The following is a 21541-nucleotide window of genomic DNA, read 5'->3' as shown; positions in this document are numbered from 1 at the left end:
AATGATTATGGCATATACAGCACAGATATATGGATAGATGAAGTAATAAGAGTTATGTAACTAAAATTGTAAAATATAGAAAAGATAAACTCGCCATTGTGTGCAATTCGTCTTTAATGATGCTCAGTGGTTTATGGCCAGGGAACTGCACAAAAGTGTGTAAGGTAGGAAGCATTTGAGTGCATGACACACTGCACGAACTGCCCTACACACACTTACCTTTCCCACATGCTCTGCATCGCATCTTATACAAAAATGAAACTCCCCATGCTTTCACCCCACAGGATCATCTTCAAAATGTTGTGTTCAGAGCACAAAATGCTGTGACTACTTACAAGTGTTATCTCTGAACAAAGCACTGAAAACAAGAATGACAAGGAACTTTAAAACAACGACCCTAAAAGCCAGGAGTTGGAGCTGGAGGTGGCAGAGTTGAAGATCTTGAGATTTTCATTGGGAGTGTGATGAGGATGGAAAGCATTACAAACGAGTTTTTTAGCGGAAAAGCGAATGTGAGGCGTTTTGAAGACAAAGTGAGGGAGGCTAGATTGAGAAGGTTTGGACATGCACAGATGACACAAAATGCTGTGACTACTTACAAGTGTTATCTCTATATTTGGAACCGAAAGCTGAGGATATCCGTTTGACTTACCCTTAAACTTACCCAGGTATGTCACAACCTGTGTGAGTTTATTTATATTAACAGTATTTAACTTTTGAATAAACAGTAATTTAATCAATATAAAAAAATATATATATATTAATTGACAATGTGTACAATTATCATTAACATTAATGATAATGGTTAAGGACTTTGGATCCGAAGGTCATGAGTTCAAATCCCAGCCACACCAAGCTGCTGCTCCCGGGCCCCTGAGCAAGACCCTTAACCCCATAGCTGCACAGATGTATTATAATCACTTAAATGTAAGTCATTTTGGGTATCGGAGTCTAACAAATGCTGTAAATGCTACTATTAATTGTAAAACTATTATTAATTTTATTACTATTACTATCAATAATAATGTGTATTATTATTATTATTATAATTATTATTATTAGTAGTAGTAGTAGTAGTAATCTTTGGCTATCTTTACAGCACTATGTATAATGCTTTCAGAAATTTCAGATGACTGCATGAACACACGCACCACACACACACACACGCACCACACGCTCCACACACACACACGCACCACACGCACCACACACACACACGGCGAGAGAGAGAGAGATTGAGAGAGAGAGAGAGAGAGAGAGAGAGAGAGAGAGAGACTGGTCTGCTACGTGTGTATGGGTCAGGTATTAATAATAGTCACACGTTTCCTCAGCATCATGTCATCAGTGGTGGAGTAAAAGTGAGCTGCAGATGAAGTCAGACGTGGTGCTACCAGACTCGCGCTTCACTCTCGCGCTTTATTCGTTTTCTGCAGGTGCGCGCGCGTGTGAGCCATTTGCCGGAACGGGTGAGAGATTTTTCAGACTTTATGTGTAATAACTCCGCGCCCTTCCGCTCTGATCTGATCTATTAGAAACATTACAGTTTACAGGTTACGACTTTACAGCATACAGAAGTGTGTACTAACAGCGCAACTGTGTCTCGCGCGCTACTGTGACACACTAGAAAGTGTCGCGTTTTCGAACTCGTGGTTTATTTTATAGCGATTTTGGTGACGTCTGGTTAAAGAACTAACTGGTGGCAGGTCACTGAAAGAGATGAACGATTTGTTGTTTAAGTAAACTGTGTTTAAACACACAGCAGAGTTCGAATAAAACAAGGAAGCGGAAAACGATTATTGGGCAACTTCATGTCACGTTTTTCTGGTCTTATAATATAAAAAAATATAGAGACTATAATGTGTGAAGTAGCTGGAAAGAATCGTGCTGAACGCTGGTGGGTCGCGACGCAACTGCGGGAAATTCCTCCGCGTGTTTTATCCCAGAAACGTGTCGGAAACCGCCGCGGAAAAATCCGGGTTTTGTTCGAGTCACTGCTCTCCTCATTGTGGGCGAATCTTTGGGGTTTTTTCTCTGAGGGGTTTTTCTTCTGCCTAAAGAAATAGGTTTATTTTCCAGGTGTCGAGCTGTAAACAAAACTACAGCAGCTGCCAGAAAGCGATTGAAAGCTTCATGAGAGGTTTCTGTAAAAGCCTCTTGTGAAAATGGTTTCTTGGTGTCTGTTCCTCCTGATTCTCATCTTTTCCCAACAATCTCGAGGTAAGTTTTACTTCAATTTCTCTCTTCTACTGCATTGTCCTTGTGTGGAAAAGTACTACTAGTACTAATAATAATACAATAATTATAGAGGTGACTACTAATATAATATTCTTTTTATATATTAAATTATTATATATAATATAATATATATTATGTATTTTATTATATTATCACATGCACACTTTTATTAATTCTATTATAATAATATAATATTAGTTTTAGGAATGAGATAACGGAATTTTTTGCATAATTATAAAGAATTATTACATGTAAATGTTCTTATTTAAAAAAAATAAAAATGTAGACAGGCACACATACACTCACAAACACATAGTATACAGTATATCTATAGCACCTGCACAAACTCCTTTAATGATACGGTTCCTCCTGAGTCTAAGTGACAGTTATGTGTCCAACGTCTATAAAGATATCTCAGGTGATAGCAAAACTTGGCAGCATTTGGATACCAGGTGGAAGAAAAAGAGTACATAAGTTTTACAATCATTAAAAGAAAAGTCTGAAAGCGAGAGAAAGCTGAACATTTGCTTGTTTGGTGTTCTGGAGCAGTCATATAGAGAAATAACATCAATTATGACGTTATAGAAACAATTATTGCTGCTCATCAATCTGGGAAAAGGTTATAAGTCGAAGGGCATGGGCTGTTTAAAATGCATTATTTTATAGTGTGTAGGATTGCTTATGAAATTGAGATACTTCAGAATAGTTGCCACTCTTCCCAGTAAAAAAGTCCAAGCTCAGAGTTTATTGCTCTGAATCCTAAGAAATAAACTAAAAGATATCATATCAGTTCCCACAACTAAAATTAACATCATCATTTAGGTTTGAAGTTATTTTTCACACATTTTCTGAATGCACCAAAAAAATTGTTATGTCTTGATGTCTAATGACTGTATACGGTGTGCTTCAAAAGTACACAAGAATAAAAAAAACATTATTTATAGTAAGGTGAGTAGGTTTGTGTCAACATATGCACATTTCAGTAATATGATAAAAAGTGATGGATATGTTAATTACAACTGAGGCCTGGCTGAGAGATGAGGCATGTAGAGGGGTTCATGTAAATGAACTGGTTTTCCTTGATTTTTTTTTTCATTTGTCTTTAATTCACCTGATTGGAATACATTTGATGAAACTATTGCCTGGGAATGTGTTGTGTATTGAAGTGCTTTAGAATAATTATATTTTGAATATATTTATGTTCACTTTTATTATTATTATTATTATTAATTATTATTCACATTGACCATTTTTATTCACTTTGGATTTTGTTAGACATAGCTAAAACTTTACAACCAGACTGATCTCAAGATGCAGAGAAACACAGGACACATCTTCATCTTCATTTTAAAGCAAAAGCACAACACTTCTGTGCTATTAAAAAAAACTAATTATCATGGAATATTATATGATTTTATATTTTATTTATTTATTTATTTATTCTGTCTTTCTTTTACTTTCAGCTTTATTAGACCCAAATTTGATGACTGCTATTTGTTTTAAATAGTGTGGAAAACAATAAATGTAATAAATAGATTTTTCATTTTTGGAATGAAGAAGGTAAACAGAGAACCTAGATGCAAACCCACACCTACACAAGTAGAAAATGTTACTGTAAACAGACACTAACCTACAGTAGGATTAGTATCATTTCACATACTTTGGGTTTTGGGGATGGGAGGTGACTGTGCTGCCTAAAAACCTTATTTCCAGTCCTAAAGGGAGGCACTGATGACTGCGAAATAATTATGCTTCTGCTTATAATTCTGCTTGGTCGAAATCAAAAACCAGAATTGTGTTAATTCAGAATCACAATGTCACATTATAGTGAATCTCAGTCTGAATGCTCTTCACAATCAACATAATATACTGTACAATGATGGCAAGCAAAGCCAAAAAGGTTTTAATATAATGAACTGTATATCTATTCTTTTTAATGTATATCCACCCAGTCCCGTTTTACTTTTACAGTACTTAATAGACATTAAAAATAAAAATAAAATCATTTAAAAGCAAAAAGAAAAAAAAAACCCTTATGAGTAAAAGAAAAGGTCAGTTAGATAATGTCAAAGAAACCTCAGTGAAATCCAAAAAGGAGACCCCTCCCTCTTCTGACAGCTGTGTGAAATTATGAGCCACTGCTCATTCACAGTTTTACACCACAAAGCTGCAGAGTTGAAGGGTTGTTTAGTATGAGCATCTTTATCTGGATTCTAAATCAGCTTTTAGCCAAACGCCTTCATTGTCCAGGTGAGAGTTTCTACAGAAGCACAAGCTATTATTAGGAAGTGTGAACATTTGGTGTTGCATGCAGGACTATCTACTGCAGTGGAAAGTGAGTCACAAATGCAGAAGATCCAAGCAAAGGTGTAAAAGAATGAATTAGGAAGGCCTGGAGGAAATAGAAGTCATAACATTAGAGGTGTGACATTACATCAAGGGACAAGAACACAGACAAAACCCAACAAATAAAAAACAGGTTAGGGGGAAACGCTATTTGTAGGAAAAAAGCTTGTGACTGTAGTGGTTGCATATGTTACACATTTTTATTTGGCAGAGTTTTTACTAAAGTGACTGATTCCGTCAGTTTTCTTTTGTGAATAGATTTTACCCAGTTATGAGTAGCGGTGTCATGTTGTGCTACAGGATGTGCAGTATCCATCAGTTTAACCACTGTTAAAGAGATAAAAATGTTTACAATGTATTCATAGTTTACATTATAATTATACACTGTAAAAATGTTAGATTTAACAGTGAAATTACTGTTTATTTAACAGTTAAATACTGTTAATGTAAATACCAGTAAACATAATACTTTTTGCATTATTGCTTTGTAAAACTATTCCCTATATTAGTTTACTAATTTAGTCCACTTGACAGAGGGAATGAAAACAAATGAGTAAATTGAGACACTGATGAACACTGCGCATAACGCTTAACAAGCAGAATCACTGAAGGAAAGAACAAGAAACAAAACTACATACAGTTACAGCATTTCATGAAATCAATTGAATTAAACCAGGATAATTGTACAATTTCAAAAACACAATTCCAGCTTTACTTATTATAGTTTTTTATTTTATTTCTGTAAAATTTCTACAAAACATGCTTTGATACTTAACAGGGGGTTATATTTAATTAAAAACGTTTCATTTGACATCACCATTTTATGCAGAAAACCTTTAGAGCTACAGCACCATTTAAACACAGGCATCAAGAATCAGTACATGACAATCAAAAATGGTGATTATGAACAATCTTTCATTCTGCAATGCATGCTGGATACCAAAATAGTACAAAACTCCCAACATTACATGCAGCATTAATAAATTATCCAGCTGTATATTCTTACTATTTTCTTCATTTGGTTTTAATTTGATGTTAACTGATTTGTTCTGACTTTTCACCAGACTGCTCCACTGTGATCAGAGTTGACCTAATCTGATTGAAAAGAGAAATTAAAAAAAATGTGGTGATTTTGGTTTACTATTGGTGGTGATATAATTATCCCCTGATAAGCTTATATTTGTGGGTGATATCTAATACATTTCATATTATGAAAGTAATATGGCTTCAAGGTCACTTGACAAATTATTAAGCATTTAAGTCAAGTCAAGTCAAAAGGCTTTTATTGTCATTTCTACTATACACAGTGGTACACAGTACACAGTAAAAAGGAGACAACGTTTCTCCAGAACCCTGGTGCTACACTAAACAACAACAAACAAAACAACATAGAGCTACAACACAAGTTACATAAAGTGCATCGAGTGCAACCTAGTGCAAACAGTGCAGACAGACAGTGCAGACAGACGACACAAGACAAGACACAAAACCCAATATAGCGCCGACCAGTAAACCCACTGTATACTTGATTATACAGTACTGTACAAGAAGACTGTAAAAAACTATACAAAATAAAAACTATATCCCAGAAGTGACTATAAACAGTACAATGTAGTGCAAAAAATACAGCAGCAGTCGAAGGTGCAAAAAAAACTAACAGTTAAATTCCTGTTGTATGTTTTTTGGGTTACCGTTGTGTAGGAGAGCAGAGCCTGTGTTTAAGTCATGGACAGACAGAGCGCGGATGATATTTTGCTTTATGTTGCTTTATATAAAGACAGTAACTGTGTAGGGTTCACCCAGTGGGAATCTTTTCACTATTTTCAATTGCATGAGTGTGTGCTTTTATTATCTGCAAGAGATTTGACTTGAACTGATAATTTTATGATTTGGCATTATTCGGTACGCTTTTTTATTATGAACTTTAAAATATCTTCTCAATACTAATATGCTCAGATTATTTAAATATTAGAAATGTAAGCTTATAAACAATTTAAATGCAGTCTCTGCAAATAAAATAAGTTAACTTGAGCTGACAGTATTTAACTCTTAATTTACAGGAAAAAATCTTTACACTGTAAAGTACCAGTTCAACTGTATTTATATGGTAGATATCAGGTAACCACAGCTTACAGTTTTTTTAGCTGCCAGTCATCAGGGTCACACTGTTTATTAGGGGTATTTAGAGCCCTTACCACTACGCTACCACAAACCATCAAAAAAAAATTTTTTTCTTCAGAATGAAACTCAGGTCTTTTGAAGGTTTAGAACTACCCAGAAGCAATTTGGGTCACAGCCTACACAGATCTGTTTTTCTAACAGTACCTATGCACTTTATAACCTCATACCACAAAAATCACTCATATATTCAGGTCAGACATAGGGTACATGTTATCTAGTCTGTGCTCACTGCCATACTCACTATATTAGACTCTGTTTGTTTGTTTTTTTTTATAGCACAAGAGTTCTTATTTAAAGGAAACAGAATAGAAACACTTTATTTCTGTTTAAATAATGTGAATGTTAAAAGGCTTTAAAAGATTTAACACAGTTGTAAAAGAGTGTTGTTAGTTAAGCTATTGAGAACATATGTTATGTTGATGGGATTTAAACTGCACACATAATGCTGATATTGACTGTCAAGGTGTGTTTGCTATTGTATTAGATGCTATGCTTCTAGGGCTGGGCGATATGGCCTAAAAAAAAATCCCAGATTTTTTCACAAAAAATCCGATTTGCGATTTAAATTGATTTTTCCCCCTGCTTAAAATCAACCTGCATATGACAAAGGAAATGTTCAAAAAAAGTTTTAACTTTATTAAATAAAGTTTATTTACCCTTCTGGGATTATAACCCACTTTGGGTTAAAGTGCAATCAGAAACAACAAGCCAAAAATACAAGATGGCGGCCCTGCCTTTGTAAATTGTGAAAATAGAACATAACATGACATAAAATGAGCAAACCTACAAAGAAAAATGTTTGAGTGTTTAAATGTGGAACATGATTGAAAATGCACCTGAGGTTTTGAGTGATTTTGCCTTTACTTTTCTCCAAAACTCCACAGAAAAATGAGATAAAATTTAAGAGAGTAATAGACGGGGACACTGTAAATAAAAATAATTTGAAAGAATGAGCAAACCTATAAAGAAAAATGTTTTATGAGTGTTTGAATGTGGAACATGGTTAAAAATGAAGTGATGCTTGGAGTGATTTTGCCATAACTTTTCTTAAAAACTCCACAGCAAAATGAGTTGAAATTTGAAATAAGAATATAATAGACAGGGAGATTCTAAATAAGAATTATTCGAAAGATTGAGTAAACCTCAAAAAATGTTTTATGAGTGTTTGATTGTGGTGATTCAAATGCTCTGATTTTTCTGTTTCTTAACGGAAACGCCGTTCTGAAGCGTCTTTACAGGTATTTTGACCGCTCCCACCACCCATACAGGAAGTGTACGATTAGACGCGCAACACTAAACAAAGTGCGGCTGCTTAACCCCAGTCCTGTGCTGCCGCTGTCTTGTTCACTTCGTAGGGCCCTACATCTCTCCCACTCGACAGCATGCCTCTGTTTGAGGTGCTGCAGTAAATTGGTGGTACTGCTACCTTTGCTTGCAGCAGCCTTCAAACACAGTTTGCAGCGGGGTGTTGTGTGTGCTGCGTCTGACGCAGCAAAACCGAACCAATTCCAAATTACAGATGACACTGTGCCTTTCTTGGGAACGAGTTCTTCTCTGTCTGCTGCCATGTTGTTTGTGTATCTCTATGGCAAACGCGCGGGGGGCGGGGCTGAGTTCGTTCAAAACTATGGAAGCCCAGAGGGGAGCGTCGGCGGACATTAAAGAGAAAACCGATTTTTATTAAAACAGTTCGATGTGAACTACACATTTGAGTTAATCGGTAAAATCAATTTATCGCCCATCCCCATCCAAATCCAGTATTCAATAAATGGCTAAAATCGCAGCAACTGTTTTACCACACAAAAAAACTGTAGTGTATTAAAATATTTTTTATTAGATGCTGATATTGTTTATATGCATTATTTTAATCTTATATATATATATATATATATATATATATATATATATATATATATATATATATATATATATATATAAAGATTAAAATAATAATAATATATATAAATGTTTTGTGTGTGTGTGTGTGTGTGTGTGTGTGTGTGTGTGTGTGTGTGTGTGGTCTCGATGGTGAATCTGAGAGATGAATGAAGAGAATGGTGCATGTAATTTATGCGTAAACCATCTGTGAATAACCTTTCCCCATGCAAACAGTTTAACTTGGAGTTAACTTTCCAAATGCACTAGTTAGCCAGTGAACATGTCAAAACATAAAAAAAGATACTATTAACGGGATATTTTTAAAAAGATAATGTTTTTAATATGATAATGATTGTTATATGGCATTTGCTATATTATAATATAAGATTAACATCATATGTTGACCATAATATAACCTCAAGTCAAATTCTATTCTCTAATTCTCCTTTTTTTTTTTTTTTTTTTAGGCTTAAGTTTCACAGAGCATCTAGAGATCTGTGCGGGTCAAGTGTATATCCTTAACTGTGGCAGTATTTTTGAAAATAATGTGGTAAATGTGAATTGGACTCGAGAGCAGACCCAAGACTGGGACACAGGAATAAAGATTATAAATCAGTCGCTGTGGTTCTTCCCTGTACAGGAGTCACACAGAGGAAAATACACATGTTATTATTTCAGGTATGAAAACATCACACAATAAGTCAGCCATGTGTTTATATTTATGCTTAGTACAGTGGAACCCGCTTATCTCGACCTCGGTTACCTTGACAACCCTATTAAGTCGACGTTTTTTAAGTGGAACCGCCAAATTCTCGCTTTTTCTTAGCATTTTTTATCAGTTATGTCGACTTTTTTTATGTCGCCGAACCCTAATATCTCGAGCACAAGGGGGGAAAATTTGCCATTTAACGTCGGTTATCTCGGTGCAGCCGCAAAAGAACTCGCGAAAGTGGAGGGAAAATCAAGTCTTACAGCTGCTACAGGTGTTGTATTGTATACTGGTGAATCTCTGCTGTTAGTTAGTGCTAGTGTCCGTAGTGTTAGTAGGGGCGCGGCGCGGCGCGGCTTTGGGAAGAAAAGAGCAGCCGTTGAGAGAGTGCCGGTGGGAAGGCACGTACCAGGATACACATGAGCGATAACAACGACCGCCGTGAACCAACATATACCAACAATAACGGACGGTGAGAGTGTGGAAGTTTAAATAGGAGCTGGTGATGATGCTAAACGAGCACCATATGTGCGCGATTGAAGCCGGGAGCTTCAGAGAAAGCGGCCGAGAAAGCACCTGACACGCTGAAGGGGGCCGAAGGGGGCGTGGCAGGTGGATTCCTGACAGATAAACATGTACTGTATGTATTTTTATAGCATGACTTCATCAAACAAATCGCGGCAACGCTGTTGTGTAAAAAACCCTTTAAAAACACGTGCATGCACATTCTCATTTATTAACGCACATTATGTACATAAAGAAATTTCAAGCACGTTAATATACTGCCGCCATTTTAATTTTCGTTTATCTCGATCATCGGTTATCTCGATGCTTTTTGGCGACCCCCTAGGACATCGACATAACCGTGGTTCCACTGTATATTTTTACTTAAACTCACCTGAAGTTGCAGGATTTATTCAATTAGATATCCCTAAATACATAAATCTGCTTGTATCAATAGTAGAATATTTTTGTATCATAACACCTAAAAATGAAATGGTGAAAATGTCTCTATTTATACACATTGTTTGTGTTTAAGCTTAAGGTAATGTAGAGTTGTATGAATAGCACATCAGACAGAAGATGATAGCTTTTATTACTTAGACCACTTGAGTTCAGTGAAATGCTTTTATTTAAATAGCCCCCCCCGGTTGGAAATCTGTTGTCAGAGCGCAAGGTCACCACTGTAGTAATTGAGGTTCCAGGGCCCTGCTCAAAAGTTTTAGAATATATCCTTATAACCTCTAATCAACTCTTTTTCTATAATCTTGAATTTAATGTCGACCCAATTTGACTTTTGGGTTTGTCCAACTTTGGGAGCCCTCAAATTTTTGGGGGGTTCTATTGGCTTCAAACAAGGCTTCAATACATTAATCTTTAACTGTTCAAAAGATTCAATGGAGAACACTTTTATTTCTTATAATTAAAATTTGATTTAATGTGTTGGTAAATAAAGGAAGACAAGTTCTTGTTCTTAGTGTGGGCTTTGTTTGGGCAAATCTATTGGGTGTCAAAAATCAGACAGGCAATGTTATCTTTTGTTAAAAATTATTAATTATATCATAGGCCCAGAAAGGTTATTACTTGACACAGAACACAGTAGGGCATCTAGCCAAGAATATAGCAAAAACTAAGGTGTATGACTGGAAATCAACAGAAAGCTCAAGATTATGCTGAGAACTGAAATTCATGACATTTTGTTAAGGTACTAAAAAAAAAGTTTCCAAGGTAAATCAGATGCACAATAAATAGTTTTTAGCAGCTAGTTAAATTTTTTTGTTGTTTCTCTGTCCTAATTGCAGTGACATGGATGAATCTCCTGAGAATCACTTTTCCATTTCTACAGCTACAACTTTCCTCAATGTATCCAAGAGCAAATGCCCCGAAGCGACCAGTGGTCCTCCACTGTTCCTGACAAAGAACAGGCATGGATTTCTTCGTTGTGACAGTAAAAGCATTAGTGAAATTGCCAACTCAAACTCTTTTTCCATCCTGGGCTGGACCTGGATGAAGGTAATCTGCAAAGGTTTTCACTAGGTCTGAAAAACAATGTATACTAGACTATTCTGCATCAGGAGCTTGCACTTTTATTTGTTAGCTCTCTAATGAGTAAAAGATGTCCCGCAACCTATGTCAATAGTAAAAATGCTAATTAAATGTAGTTTAAATCACACTTTAGCAACATTAACACACAAAAGCCTTTTTATTCCATTCCTTCACAAAATTTGATGTAAATGATATTTTGGCTACTAGTATATTTGTAGAATCCAGTGAGTAATACACTTTAAGATGCTACAAAGCAAATATAGCAACGTATAACACACACTGCTCATACTATATCCTTTTATCTGGTGTATCTAATAAACGTGTCTATTTCACAAAGGTCTTAGAGCTTGTATTTAATATTTGTTTCATTTTTATGCTCAAAAGGATTGTAGTCCTCTTAGCTTGGCTGAGACATCTGACAAGCTTACATTTGGACCTGTTTCACTGGATGATGAAGGAGTGTACACCTGCTTACTGAACTTCACCTTTAATGGAACTTCTTACACAATGGCTCAGAGCAAGAAAGTCATAGTCAGAGATTCTAGTAAATACACACACACACACACACACACACACACACACACATGTAACTACAGTATTAGAGAAATAAAATAATGTGTTAGTTATGCATTTATGGCCCTTGTCAGCATTTAACCGGAAAAGAACAACAAAGCAAATAAACTAGTGATGTAGAAACACTTTTCCTGTTTCACTTGAAATGCATACGAGGGTGTACGGTATGACAAGTTTAACCTCAATGCTATGTCAACAGGTCCTGTTCCACAGAAGCCCAGGGTTATAAAACCACAAAAAGAAACTCTTGCTGTGAAATTGGGTGAGTCCTCATGATGAAGAAATGTTTTATTTTACTGTTGCTGTAATTTTTGGGGGAATTTGTAATTTGTGTTATAAAAAGAAGCCTTTTTCTTTTATAGCAGTGGTGCCATCAATAGGTAATAAAGTGATGCATAAAGGCTATGCTTATATCAGCATTTTACTTTCCTTCTGGTTTTGTCTAATTATTTTTCTTAGTGTTTCATCTGTATTCATAATACATTTTTGCATTTAAATTTGGTATATATTTTTTTCTGAACAAGACATTACATTTTACTGAATCAATTTTTTTTTCTACGTGGACTGTAAAAATGAGAGGGATAAGCATTAGTATAAGAATGGCCTTTATGCATCACTTGATGACTTATTGATGGCAACACTGCTATAATAGAAAATGGCATGTTATTAATAAACTTATACATTCGTTGCTGAATGTGTCACGGAAAAAAAATATTATGACACTCTTTCACTCATTGTGTAATTCAGAGTCACCCAGATGAAGATGGTTTGCATTTGTAGTTTGTTTTCTCTCAAAGGTTCTTCCTCATATTCCCATCTCTGAGAATTGTTCTTTTCCACAGTTGCAACTGACTCACTCGTTAGTTAGGGATAAACAATAATATAATAATTTATGTGCTAAAATGCATATTTATTTAAAAGACTGAATAAGACTGAATTGAACTGAATAGATGCTCAGGCACATACATGCTCTGGATGTTTTTCAATATAAAGTAAATCAGCTAAAACCTAGATAAACTCAATATAAAAAACCTTAGCATTTTTAACATTAGTATTTTTACTAATATTTAATTACTAATATATAAGAAATACCTAAGCAAAAAAAACTCTGTTCAGAGTGAATGGCAATTGATGATTTAATATATGTAAAATGCTGCAAAATACACTATAAATCTATGTTGTTTCCTATTCTTGGCATATTTTACATTGCTATTGCAGTGTCCAGGAAGTTTATGCATTTATTAATGCAGGTTCAAAGCTGGTGTTAAACTGCAAAGTGTTTGTTGGTCATGGATCCTGTGAAATGGATCGTGCAGAATTCCACAATTTGTATTGGCTGTGGAACAATAGTTTTATGGAGGATCTCCCACAACATATTACTACTAATAAGTAAGTTTAAATGTGTATTATACTATACTGTATATCATCCTTAAAATGAGTAGACAAAGTCATCTGTGCTATACTGAGATGTTTGATTTATTGCTTTTAGCTGTACAACAGAAGACAACGTGGAGTATCTTTACAGTAATCTTACAATCATGGAAGTTCAACAAGAATTCTTCAACATCCCTTATTATTGTGTCATCCTCACCTCTGATGGTTATGACAACGGAACAGTGACACTAATTCAATGTGAGTTCCTACCTACTCTCTGTATTTCACATTATACTTAAACACATGCCTATTGCCAATTCCCCAATAGAAATGGAGCTGTGTCCCAACCATGTTTATTAGAATCAAACTGAACATTTCCTTAGTTTAAATTTCAATATCTTAACTTTTAAAGAACCCACAAGCATTTGACAAATTAAAAGGAAAATTCCACATAAAGTGTTAGTAAGGTACTAGGCCACATGAATCACCAGAAAATGCGTCTTTACACGTGAACAGAGCTCCTGCTTCTCAAGAGATCTAGGGTTAAGGGTACTTTTGCTTTGTTTCTCAGCTTCGTTTGACTCACCTCATAATCAGCAATCCACTGTTGGGATTTTCATAATTTTTAACCTTGGCATGTTTAATAGACAGTGTAAAAAAGTGTTAAAAAAAACATTTATAGCTTATGTCCATGATGTGTGATGTATGTTTTCTCCTCAAACAGTGCGACTGTTTATTCAGTGTTACAGATTTAACCAGTAAAATGCTTGTATGTTGATCGGTCTAAAGGATATACTTGTACTGTAAAGTTTATATACTCAATCCCTAAATGGGAAAAGAACACAGAGTCGCAAGTTGATGAGTAGTAATATAGGAAGTTAAAGGGGTATTTATTAGGCCTTCTCTGTTTGGAGTTTGGAAATCACATGTGACTGTGTGTACAACGCAGTGATCATAAAATAAACCTAAACACATTCACACAAAATGTGTCACATTATGCACACCCTTCTTCACACATTTATATTTGACAAAAAACTGAACAGAACTGGAAAGTAACGAATTACATTTACTCATGTTACTGTAACTCAGTAGTTTTATTTTGTGCACTTCTACTTTGTCATTTTCGTAAGAATTCAATGCTATTTTGCTTTCAGCTTGGTCTATATTCCTGGCATCTAGGCCCACCACTAGGGTTTATGGGCCCTTTGGATAATTTGTGCTCTGCGCCCCAAGACCACATTCCCCAATTATCTGATATTTTTGCTACAACAGTCATTATCAATAAGCATAACAGTTATTTTGTATTCAGTATGAGACTATAGAGAACTAAATTTGAAGAGTTTATTAAATTAACTGAAATTATGCAAACTGTATACAGTAAAGCAATTGACACCATTGTATGGACTCTCACACACAGACAACTGAAACACTGAACTGAAACTGAAATTCATATCCATGAACTGACTCATAACTCACATAAGATTCAAGTCATAGTTTGTAGTGTGTTTTTTTTTTTGTATTTGTACACTTTCATTTGTAAAGGTCTTCCTTTAATTAAAAACAACTAGTTTGAGATTTATGTACGTGTTCTATTCGAACTACACTAGAGCTGCTTTTTACTTTTATTAGAGTAGATTTTTAAATGGTAATTTGTACTTAAGTAAATATTTACTCAAGTAACTGTAGTTTTACTAATTGTATTACTCTTTCCACCTCTAAAACTAAAAACAGGGTTTTTTCATCGAAGGTGCCTAGCTTATACCAACTTTACTACCGTGACAATAACAACTTCCTCTTCTGTCGGCTGCTCCCTTTAGGGGTCACCACAGTGGATCATCTGTCTCTATTCCCCCTGTCCTCCACAGCTGCATCTTTAAAATTAACTGCCTGCATGTCTCCCCACATCTTTAAATCTCCTCCTTGGCCTTCCTCTTTTTCTCCTTCCTGGCAGCTCCATCCTCAGCTTTGTTCTGCCAATATACCTTGACCCTTTCCTGGACATGACCACACCACCTCAATAGCACCTCTCTCTCCAAAAACATTCTACATGCCCTCATATAGACCGCTCCCTCTAATAAACTCATTACAAATCCATTCCATCCTCCTCACTCCCAATGTAAATCTCAGCATCTTCAAATCTGCCACCTCAGAGCCGATGCTTAATGCAGTCCCAACTCCACCTCGACCCAGTCTGTCATTCCTACTGCAAACTTCACTGCTGTCACAATTCCACATACTTCTCTGACACACCTAACATCCTCAACCTAATCATCTTACAGTTGTTCTCGGTTGCTTTGGAGCATTTCTTGAATCATCCTTAATATTTCCAAACCAGTAAGTGCATTTTCAAAGCAATTTGTACAAACAGCACAATGCATTGGATTTCTTGCAAAAGTTGTATTTTTCAAAAAAACTATCTATCTATCATCTATCAAAAGTAAGTTTTTGTGTCAGTAAACATCTCATTGCCATTAGAACAGCAAGCCCTTTTGTCATTGTTCACAAAATGTTTAGTGATGTTGTCAGTATGACGGCGCACAGTTTCAGTATTTCCCTATATAAACTATGGTTTGAATTACAATGATTGAATTTGCACAAATTTGAATTTCTTCCGTATGGTATATATGAATTTTAACAGCGCAAAGTTATTTATTTGATTGCATATTTGATTTATATTGATTGCAAGAGACCAAACAGGATTCACACTTTTACTGTACTATACTGGTGTCTATTAGTTGCTTGGTTAATCATCTGTTTTCAGAAATTGTAATTCTGTGTTTTACTCTGTCTGTCGCCAATTAAAAGTTCATGAGATTCACCTTTGACCTGTTTTAGAGAACTAGTTGATCATTGGTTGATCTGATTTTGTACACTCCACTGCATTCGTGAAAATTCATCTGCACAAATCATCAATTCAATACACGTTTACAAACAAAAGTTTAATTTAATTTAAGTTTCAATTAAAGCTTCTGGTTCTGACTACTGGTTCTGACTACTGGTTTAACCATTTTGCATTCATTTTGAATGCAATGAACTGATGCTGAGATGTTTCAGGGGTTAAAACTATTTAGATAAAACCAGTATTATATATTTTAAACAACATGACATTAACAACTGATAGTATAGAAAACAGCAGACACTTGTACACAATTACAGTTTTTCTCAGTTGCTTTGAAGTGTTTCTCAGATCAGAAATGAAATTCTCAGAACTACCTATTGAACCTCCACATCATTTAGTCATTTAAGCTCTTTATATATTGTTTCTTTGATCAAATTGTGAATGTTTTGGTAGGTTCATTTAATTGATTGTGTACATTATCAGTTGTTTATGTCATGCTGATCAAAATATATTATACTGGTTTCACCTAAATAGTCTTAACCCCCAAAACATCTCAGCATCAGTTTACTGCATAAGTCATTGAATGCAAAATGGTTAAAACAGTTGTCATCATCTGTCATCTAAAACTTCAATTAAACTTTTTTTTGTAAATGTGACTTGAATTGATTAATTGTGCAGATGAATTTTGACTGTCACTAATAAAGGAAAGTGTATGATATCAGATCCACCAATAATCAACTACCGTAATCAGCTGGACTATAAAGCGCACCCATATATAAGCCGCACCCACTGAATTTTACAAATATTTTTATTTTTAACATAATAATAAAACAATAAGCCGCACCTGTGTATAAGCCATCTACACTAATGTACTATACACAGGCTTTAACGAAAGACACGTTACACACGGTGTAACAGGTGAAATATGTTGCGCTTCCTTTCTATTTTGGGAATAGCCTGGCACTGCATTTTTCCACTTTTACTGCATGTGTGAAGACCGAGGAATATGTCCATATATATGTCCACCTCTAATGTTCTTGGCCTTACTCCCTTTCCACTTGGTCTCCTGAACACACAACATATCTACCTTTCTCCTCTCCATCATATCAGCTCCCTCTCTCCCTTTACCAGTCATAGTACCAACATTTAAAGAACCCACCCGAACCTCCACTCTCCAACAATTCTCCTTTCCCTGCTGTCTCTGTAGACCTCTTCCCTCTGTCCTTCTCCGCCTTCGACCAACAGTTGGCTAACAATACGTGTGGTGGTTGTTGTTAACCCGGGCCTCGACCAATATGGCATGGAATTCAGTGATCTGCATATTTGACCTGCACTAAGAGTGCACTGGCAACCAGTTTAGCAATTAGTTGTGCAACCCTAATGGCTGGGTTACTGTGACAGTAACTATTTGCATTAATAACAATAATAGTTATCATTTTTATTGACACTATTCACATACATGAAAATAGTAATTATATAGTGAAAGTAGTACAAGGGTCATATTTCTATTCCAAACAATGTATATACTGGGAAAAATATCTACTCATCAGTGTTATTAGAGGTATATTTAAAACAATATTAATATGTGGCTTAATTTGCTAAAATCAGATAAGTTAAGAAATTTGACTGAAACAGAAATGCTTCACCACTTGCCACAATTTTAAAGATGGAGAGGGTTACTTTTTTCTGGTTCTGTTTACCTTTTGCAGTTATTTTGTGTTCTTGTCCTTTCTCCGCCACAGGCGATTATGAGGTGAGTCAAACAAAACTGAGTAAGCACAGACCAGCTGGCAAAAGAACTCACCGGATCTCAACCCAATGAACACACATTTTGGAGCAATGTGTTAGAGTGCTATCTTTTAATTAACTGAGTGGCTTTTAGAAGAACTGTGTTCATGATGTGTTATCCTTAAAGTTTGCCTATTTTCTGTCTTGTTCTTTCTGTTCCTCATTTCAAATGCCCTAGCATGCATTTGCAGATAAATCCAAGCCTTTTGTAATCACTTCCTATTTATTTTCTTTTTTTTATCCTGCTGATGTTGTATTGGCTGATGTTGTCTTCTTGTCCTTTGACATTTGACTGTGTTTTTTAAAGAACACCCTATGTCTTCTTTACACTTGCTAGATCAGGACTTCATAATGATACTACAAATCATTTGTTTGTGTGTCAGTTTTAATCTACAGCCATTAAAAATGTATATAAAAATATAAAAATATATTATTTAGCTAGCTTGCTGATTTCATTCTGAAATTTCTCATGAAGGTTGAAATAATTTAAATGAACCATCTTTATTATTAGGTTATTATTATTAAGTAACTCTAATGTAATAGACAACTTTGACAAAATAGGAAAAAAGCAGGTGTCCGAAAATTTATGAACATGCATGTCACACTTCAATATCCATTCTGATTTTCATGTTGATATTTTTTTCATTCCCTTCATAAGCTCTTAATTGTGATTTTTTTTCCCCCCATAACAGACAGTCAGAGAGAGCTCTATTGTACGATGGCGGTGTTGGTTGCGTATGCAGCAGTAGCACTGGGGTTTGTGCTCTTTTATATGTTTAAAGTGGACCTGGTGCTCGCTTACAGGAATCTCAGTCCTTGTTTAAAACAACAAAATGGTGAGTAATATTGTATGAAGTAGGTTTTTAATACTCTAACCTTCAGTACACTTCAGTACAAGATAGTTACAATTCATGAGTCCTCAAAAATTATTCATTTGCATATCAAATCTCACTATCATAGCTAGTGCTAAGAATGAAATGTGCACTAAATGGCCAGAAAAGATGGAGCTATCTGACCGTCACACCTGCATCTGCATGTTAAAACACCCATTCCGAAATTGTAGGCATTAGTTATGGAGTTGGTCTTCGCTTTTCTCGTTATAACAAATGCCACTTTTCCTGGGAATTCTTTCCTCTTGATTTTGGGGTGCTGCTGTGCAGATTAGTGTTCATTCAGCTACACAAACATCAGTGAAATAAGGTACTTGGGTGCAGAACATTCGAGTTTTTCCACTTCAAACTGAACCCACATAATGTTTTCATGGAGCTCATTTAGGGACTCAGTTCCAGTGAAGAGAAATTGTAATGATTAATCATACAAAGACATTTTATATTTGTGTGTTTGGGGTAAGAAGCAAATATGGTCATGTGTCCACAAACATTAAGCCACATAATGTATATGTGCATGATGTAAAGCTATTTTTAAAATACTGTATGTAAATATATGTACTGTAAAAAATCTGAACTCTATAGCAATGTTATAAAATCCAGTGTTAATGAACGTAATTTTAAAATTGCTCATTGCCCTTTTAACATGACAGATGGGAAACTGTATGATGCATATGTCAGCTACCTCAGTGAGGATTGCCAGAGTGTTTCTTCTGCAACAGACTTTGCTCTAAAAGTTCTTCCAGATGTTTTGGAGAATCAGCTTGGCTATAGTTTGTTCATTAGTTGTCGGGATGCACCACCAGGCACAGGTATACCTACATTATCTTTCATTTAGACTACATTACCATGTCTTTATTCATTTGAACACCGTATCTGGTTTACTGAAGTAGCTGTCTGTAATACTAGTGCGGCATTCCATCAGTTAAAAGGCATTTACAGCAAAAACAGAAAATGAAAACTGAACATTAAGATTGAACCTGCGCTAATTGTTAGGAGTTTTTACACACTGGTTATGAAACAGTAGATAAATCAGACAATCAAATATACAAACCTGGTAAATTATCAGAGATTATTTCAATTAATTGCAGAGCATATTTATTTTTTTAGCTTGATTTTATTTTTATTGTTTTAGTACAGACACAAACACTGTTAGGAATAAAAAATAATGTTTCTATAACATTCTTTTAAAATGACTATTCTAACACATAATATCTAACATAACTAATATCTAAATGGCACAGATACGTGAATTAATACTACAACATAACAAAACCTACATTTTGAATAATCTGTTTAAAGGTAAAAAAAAAAAAAGAAAGTTGGTCACTCCACAAAAACATAACGAATATATGTCTTAATAATAAATGTATTAAGAAAATTCCTTTATTCCCCCAGCGATCCATGATGTCATTTCTGAAACTGTTGGGAAGAGTCGGCGGATAATCATTGTTCTTCCGCCTCAGGATTTAGCAAGACCTTCAAAAGGGGAACTTTTAAATAAAATGCCAAATAAGCACTTGAGTTTAAACAACAACATAACAGCTATTGACCCAGATATATCTGAATTATCTGGGTTGAACTGGGGACCTTACGAGTGCTGGGTGGGTCTGCATGATGCCCTGATAAAAGAGTGTATGCAGGTCATCCTGGTCCAGGTGGGAGCGGAAGTGGATGACGCTCTGCTCTCTGAATCACTGCGCTATGTTAAGAACACTCAAGGGATACTCAAGTGGAAGCAGTGTTACACCAAGAAGCCTAATGGAAGATTTTGGAAGCAGATGCGTTACCGAATGCCACCTCCGCAAAAAGCTAGAACAGCTGTTATGGTTTAAATCTACTGTGTTCATTTTTGTTAAAATGATTATTTGGGAGGATGTTCCCCATATTTCTCCCCAATGTTGTCAGCAACCAGTTCCCATTCACCAGGCAGCTGGTACCTGTTCGATCACAGCTTCTGGCTTACATTTATTGTTTATATCATTTGCATTAGTCAGACACCAGGAGTTAAGGGTTAAGGAGGGTTAAGGATTAGAGTTAGGGAATGTCACTCTCCTTCATTAGTGACATGCAAAATTAATCTACACAATTGATCAATTCAAGGCATATTTACAAAAAAAATTTTTTTTTTCAAAAGAATAAAAAAATATATAATTTTAAGCTTGACAGGTGATGACAACTGGTTTCATCATCATCATCATCATCACTGCACAATTAGCAACATTGAATTTATGAAGCCGGTAATCCAACAAAAATGAAGTAGCAGTGTGGTTGAATGTTAGAAATGAATACATATTTCTAGCTGTGTCCACATGGTGGCACCAAAAGGAAAGTAACGGATAACTGCCGAGAAAGGACTGTTTATTAACCTTTATTAAGGATTTTTTTTATAAATTGCTTGCTTTGGTTTGTAAATAAGATAATTTTATCTTTGAATAATTGTGTTTTTTTATTTACTTGAAATGCTAAGGTAAGTTTATGATTTATTACATGTTTTGTGCCACTCTCATATTTAAAAATGTGTATGTACATGTGTATAAAATGGGACACAAGTCTGCTAGAAGTAAAAGCATTCTGCCAGTTTTGTTGTTACCTACAGAAAATGTTTAAATATTTAAAGGTAGACCACTATGACGACAACAAAAATATATTCAAAATGATATATATATACACACACACACACAC

At 35.2% G+C, this 21541-nt stretch overlaps 1 protein-coding gene across 2 annotated transcripts; it reads left to right on the top strand.

Moving 5' to 3' along the window:
- The first annotated feature begins 1210 nt into the window (after positions 1-1210).
- On the top strand, positions 1211-21448 carry LOC124382274 (interleukin-1 receptor type 1). Of its 2 annotated transcripts, XM_046844488.1 has the most exons (11): positions 1211-1466; positions 2077-2217; positions 9108-9318; positions 11152-11362; positions 11780-11939; positions 12168-12230; positions 13219-13357; positions 13458-13600; positions 18662-18805; positions 19510-19668; positions 20255-21448. In XM_046844488.1, the coding sequence occupies exons 2-11, from the start codon at positions 2163-2165 to the stop codon at positions 20689-20691; spliced, it is 1722 nt and encodes a 573-aa protein (XP_046700444.1). In that variant the 5' UTR covers positions 1211-1466; positions 2077-2162; the 3' UTR covers positions 20692-21448. The 2 variants fall into 2 exon arrangements, with proteins under 2 accessions (XP_046700444.1, XP_046700452.1); XM_046844496.1 differs by lacking the exon at positions 1211-1466 and having other exon boundaries at positions 1477-2217.
- The last annotated feature ends 93 nt before the right edge of the window (positions 21449-21541 follow it).

The sequence above is a fragment of the Silurus meridionalis genome, chromosome 3, assembly GCF_014805685.1.
Source record: "Silurus meridionalis isolate SWU-2019-XX chromosome 3, ASM1480568v1, whole genome shotgun sequence".
NCBI lineage: Eukaryota > Metazoa > Chordata > Actinopteri > Siluriformes > Siluridae > Silurus > Silurus meridionalis.
Note: the sequence above shows the minus strand (reverse complement) of the source record. Positions and strands in the feature narration are given on the sequence as shown.

Excerpts from the sequence above, each read along its gene's own strand:
- LOC124382274 (XM_046844488.1), top strand. The coding sequence starts at position 2,163 with ATGGTTTCTTGGTGTCTGTTCCTCCTGATTCTCATCTTTTCCCAACAA. Across the intron at positions 11,940-12,167 it reads AGTCATAGTCAGAGATTCTA|GTCCTGTTCCACAGAAGCCC; the intron begins GTAAATACACAC and ends CTATGTCAACAG. Across the intron at positions 19,669-20,254 it reads GGATGCACCACCAGGCACAG|CGATCCATGATGTCATTTCT; the intron begins GTATACCTACAT and ends TTATTCCCCCAG.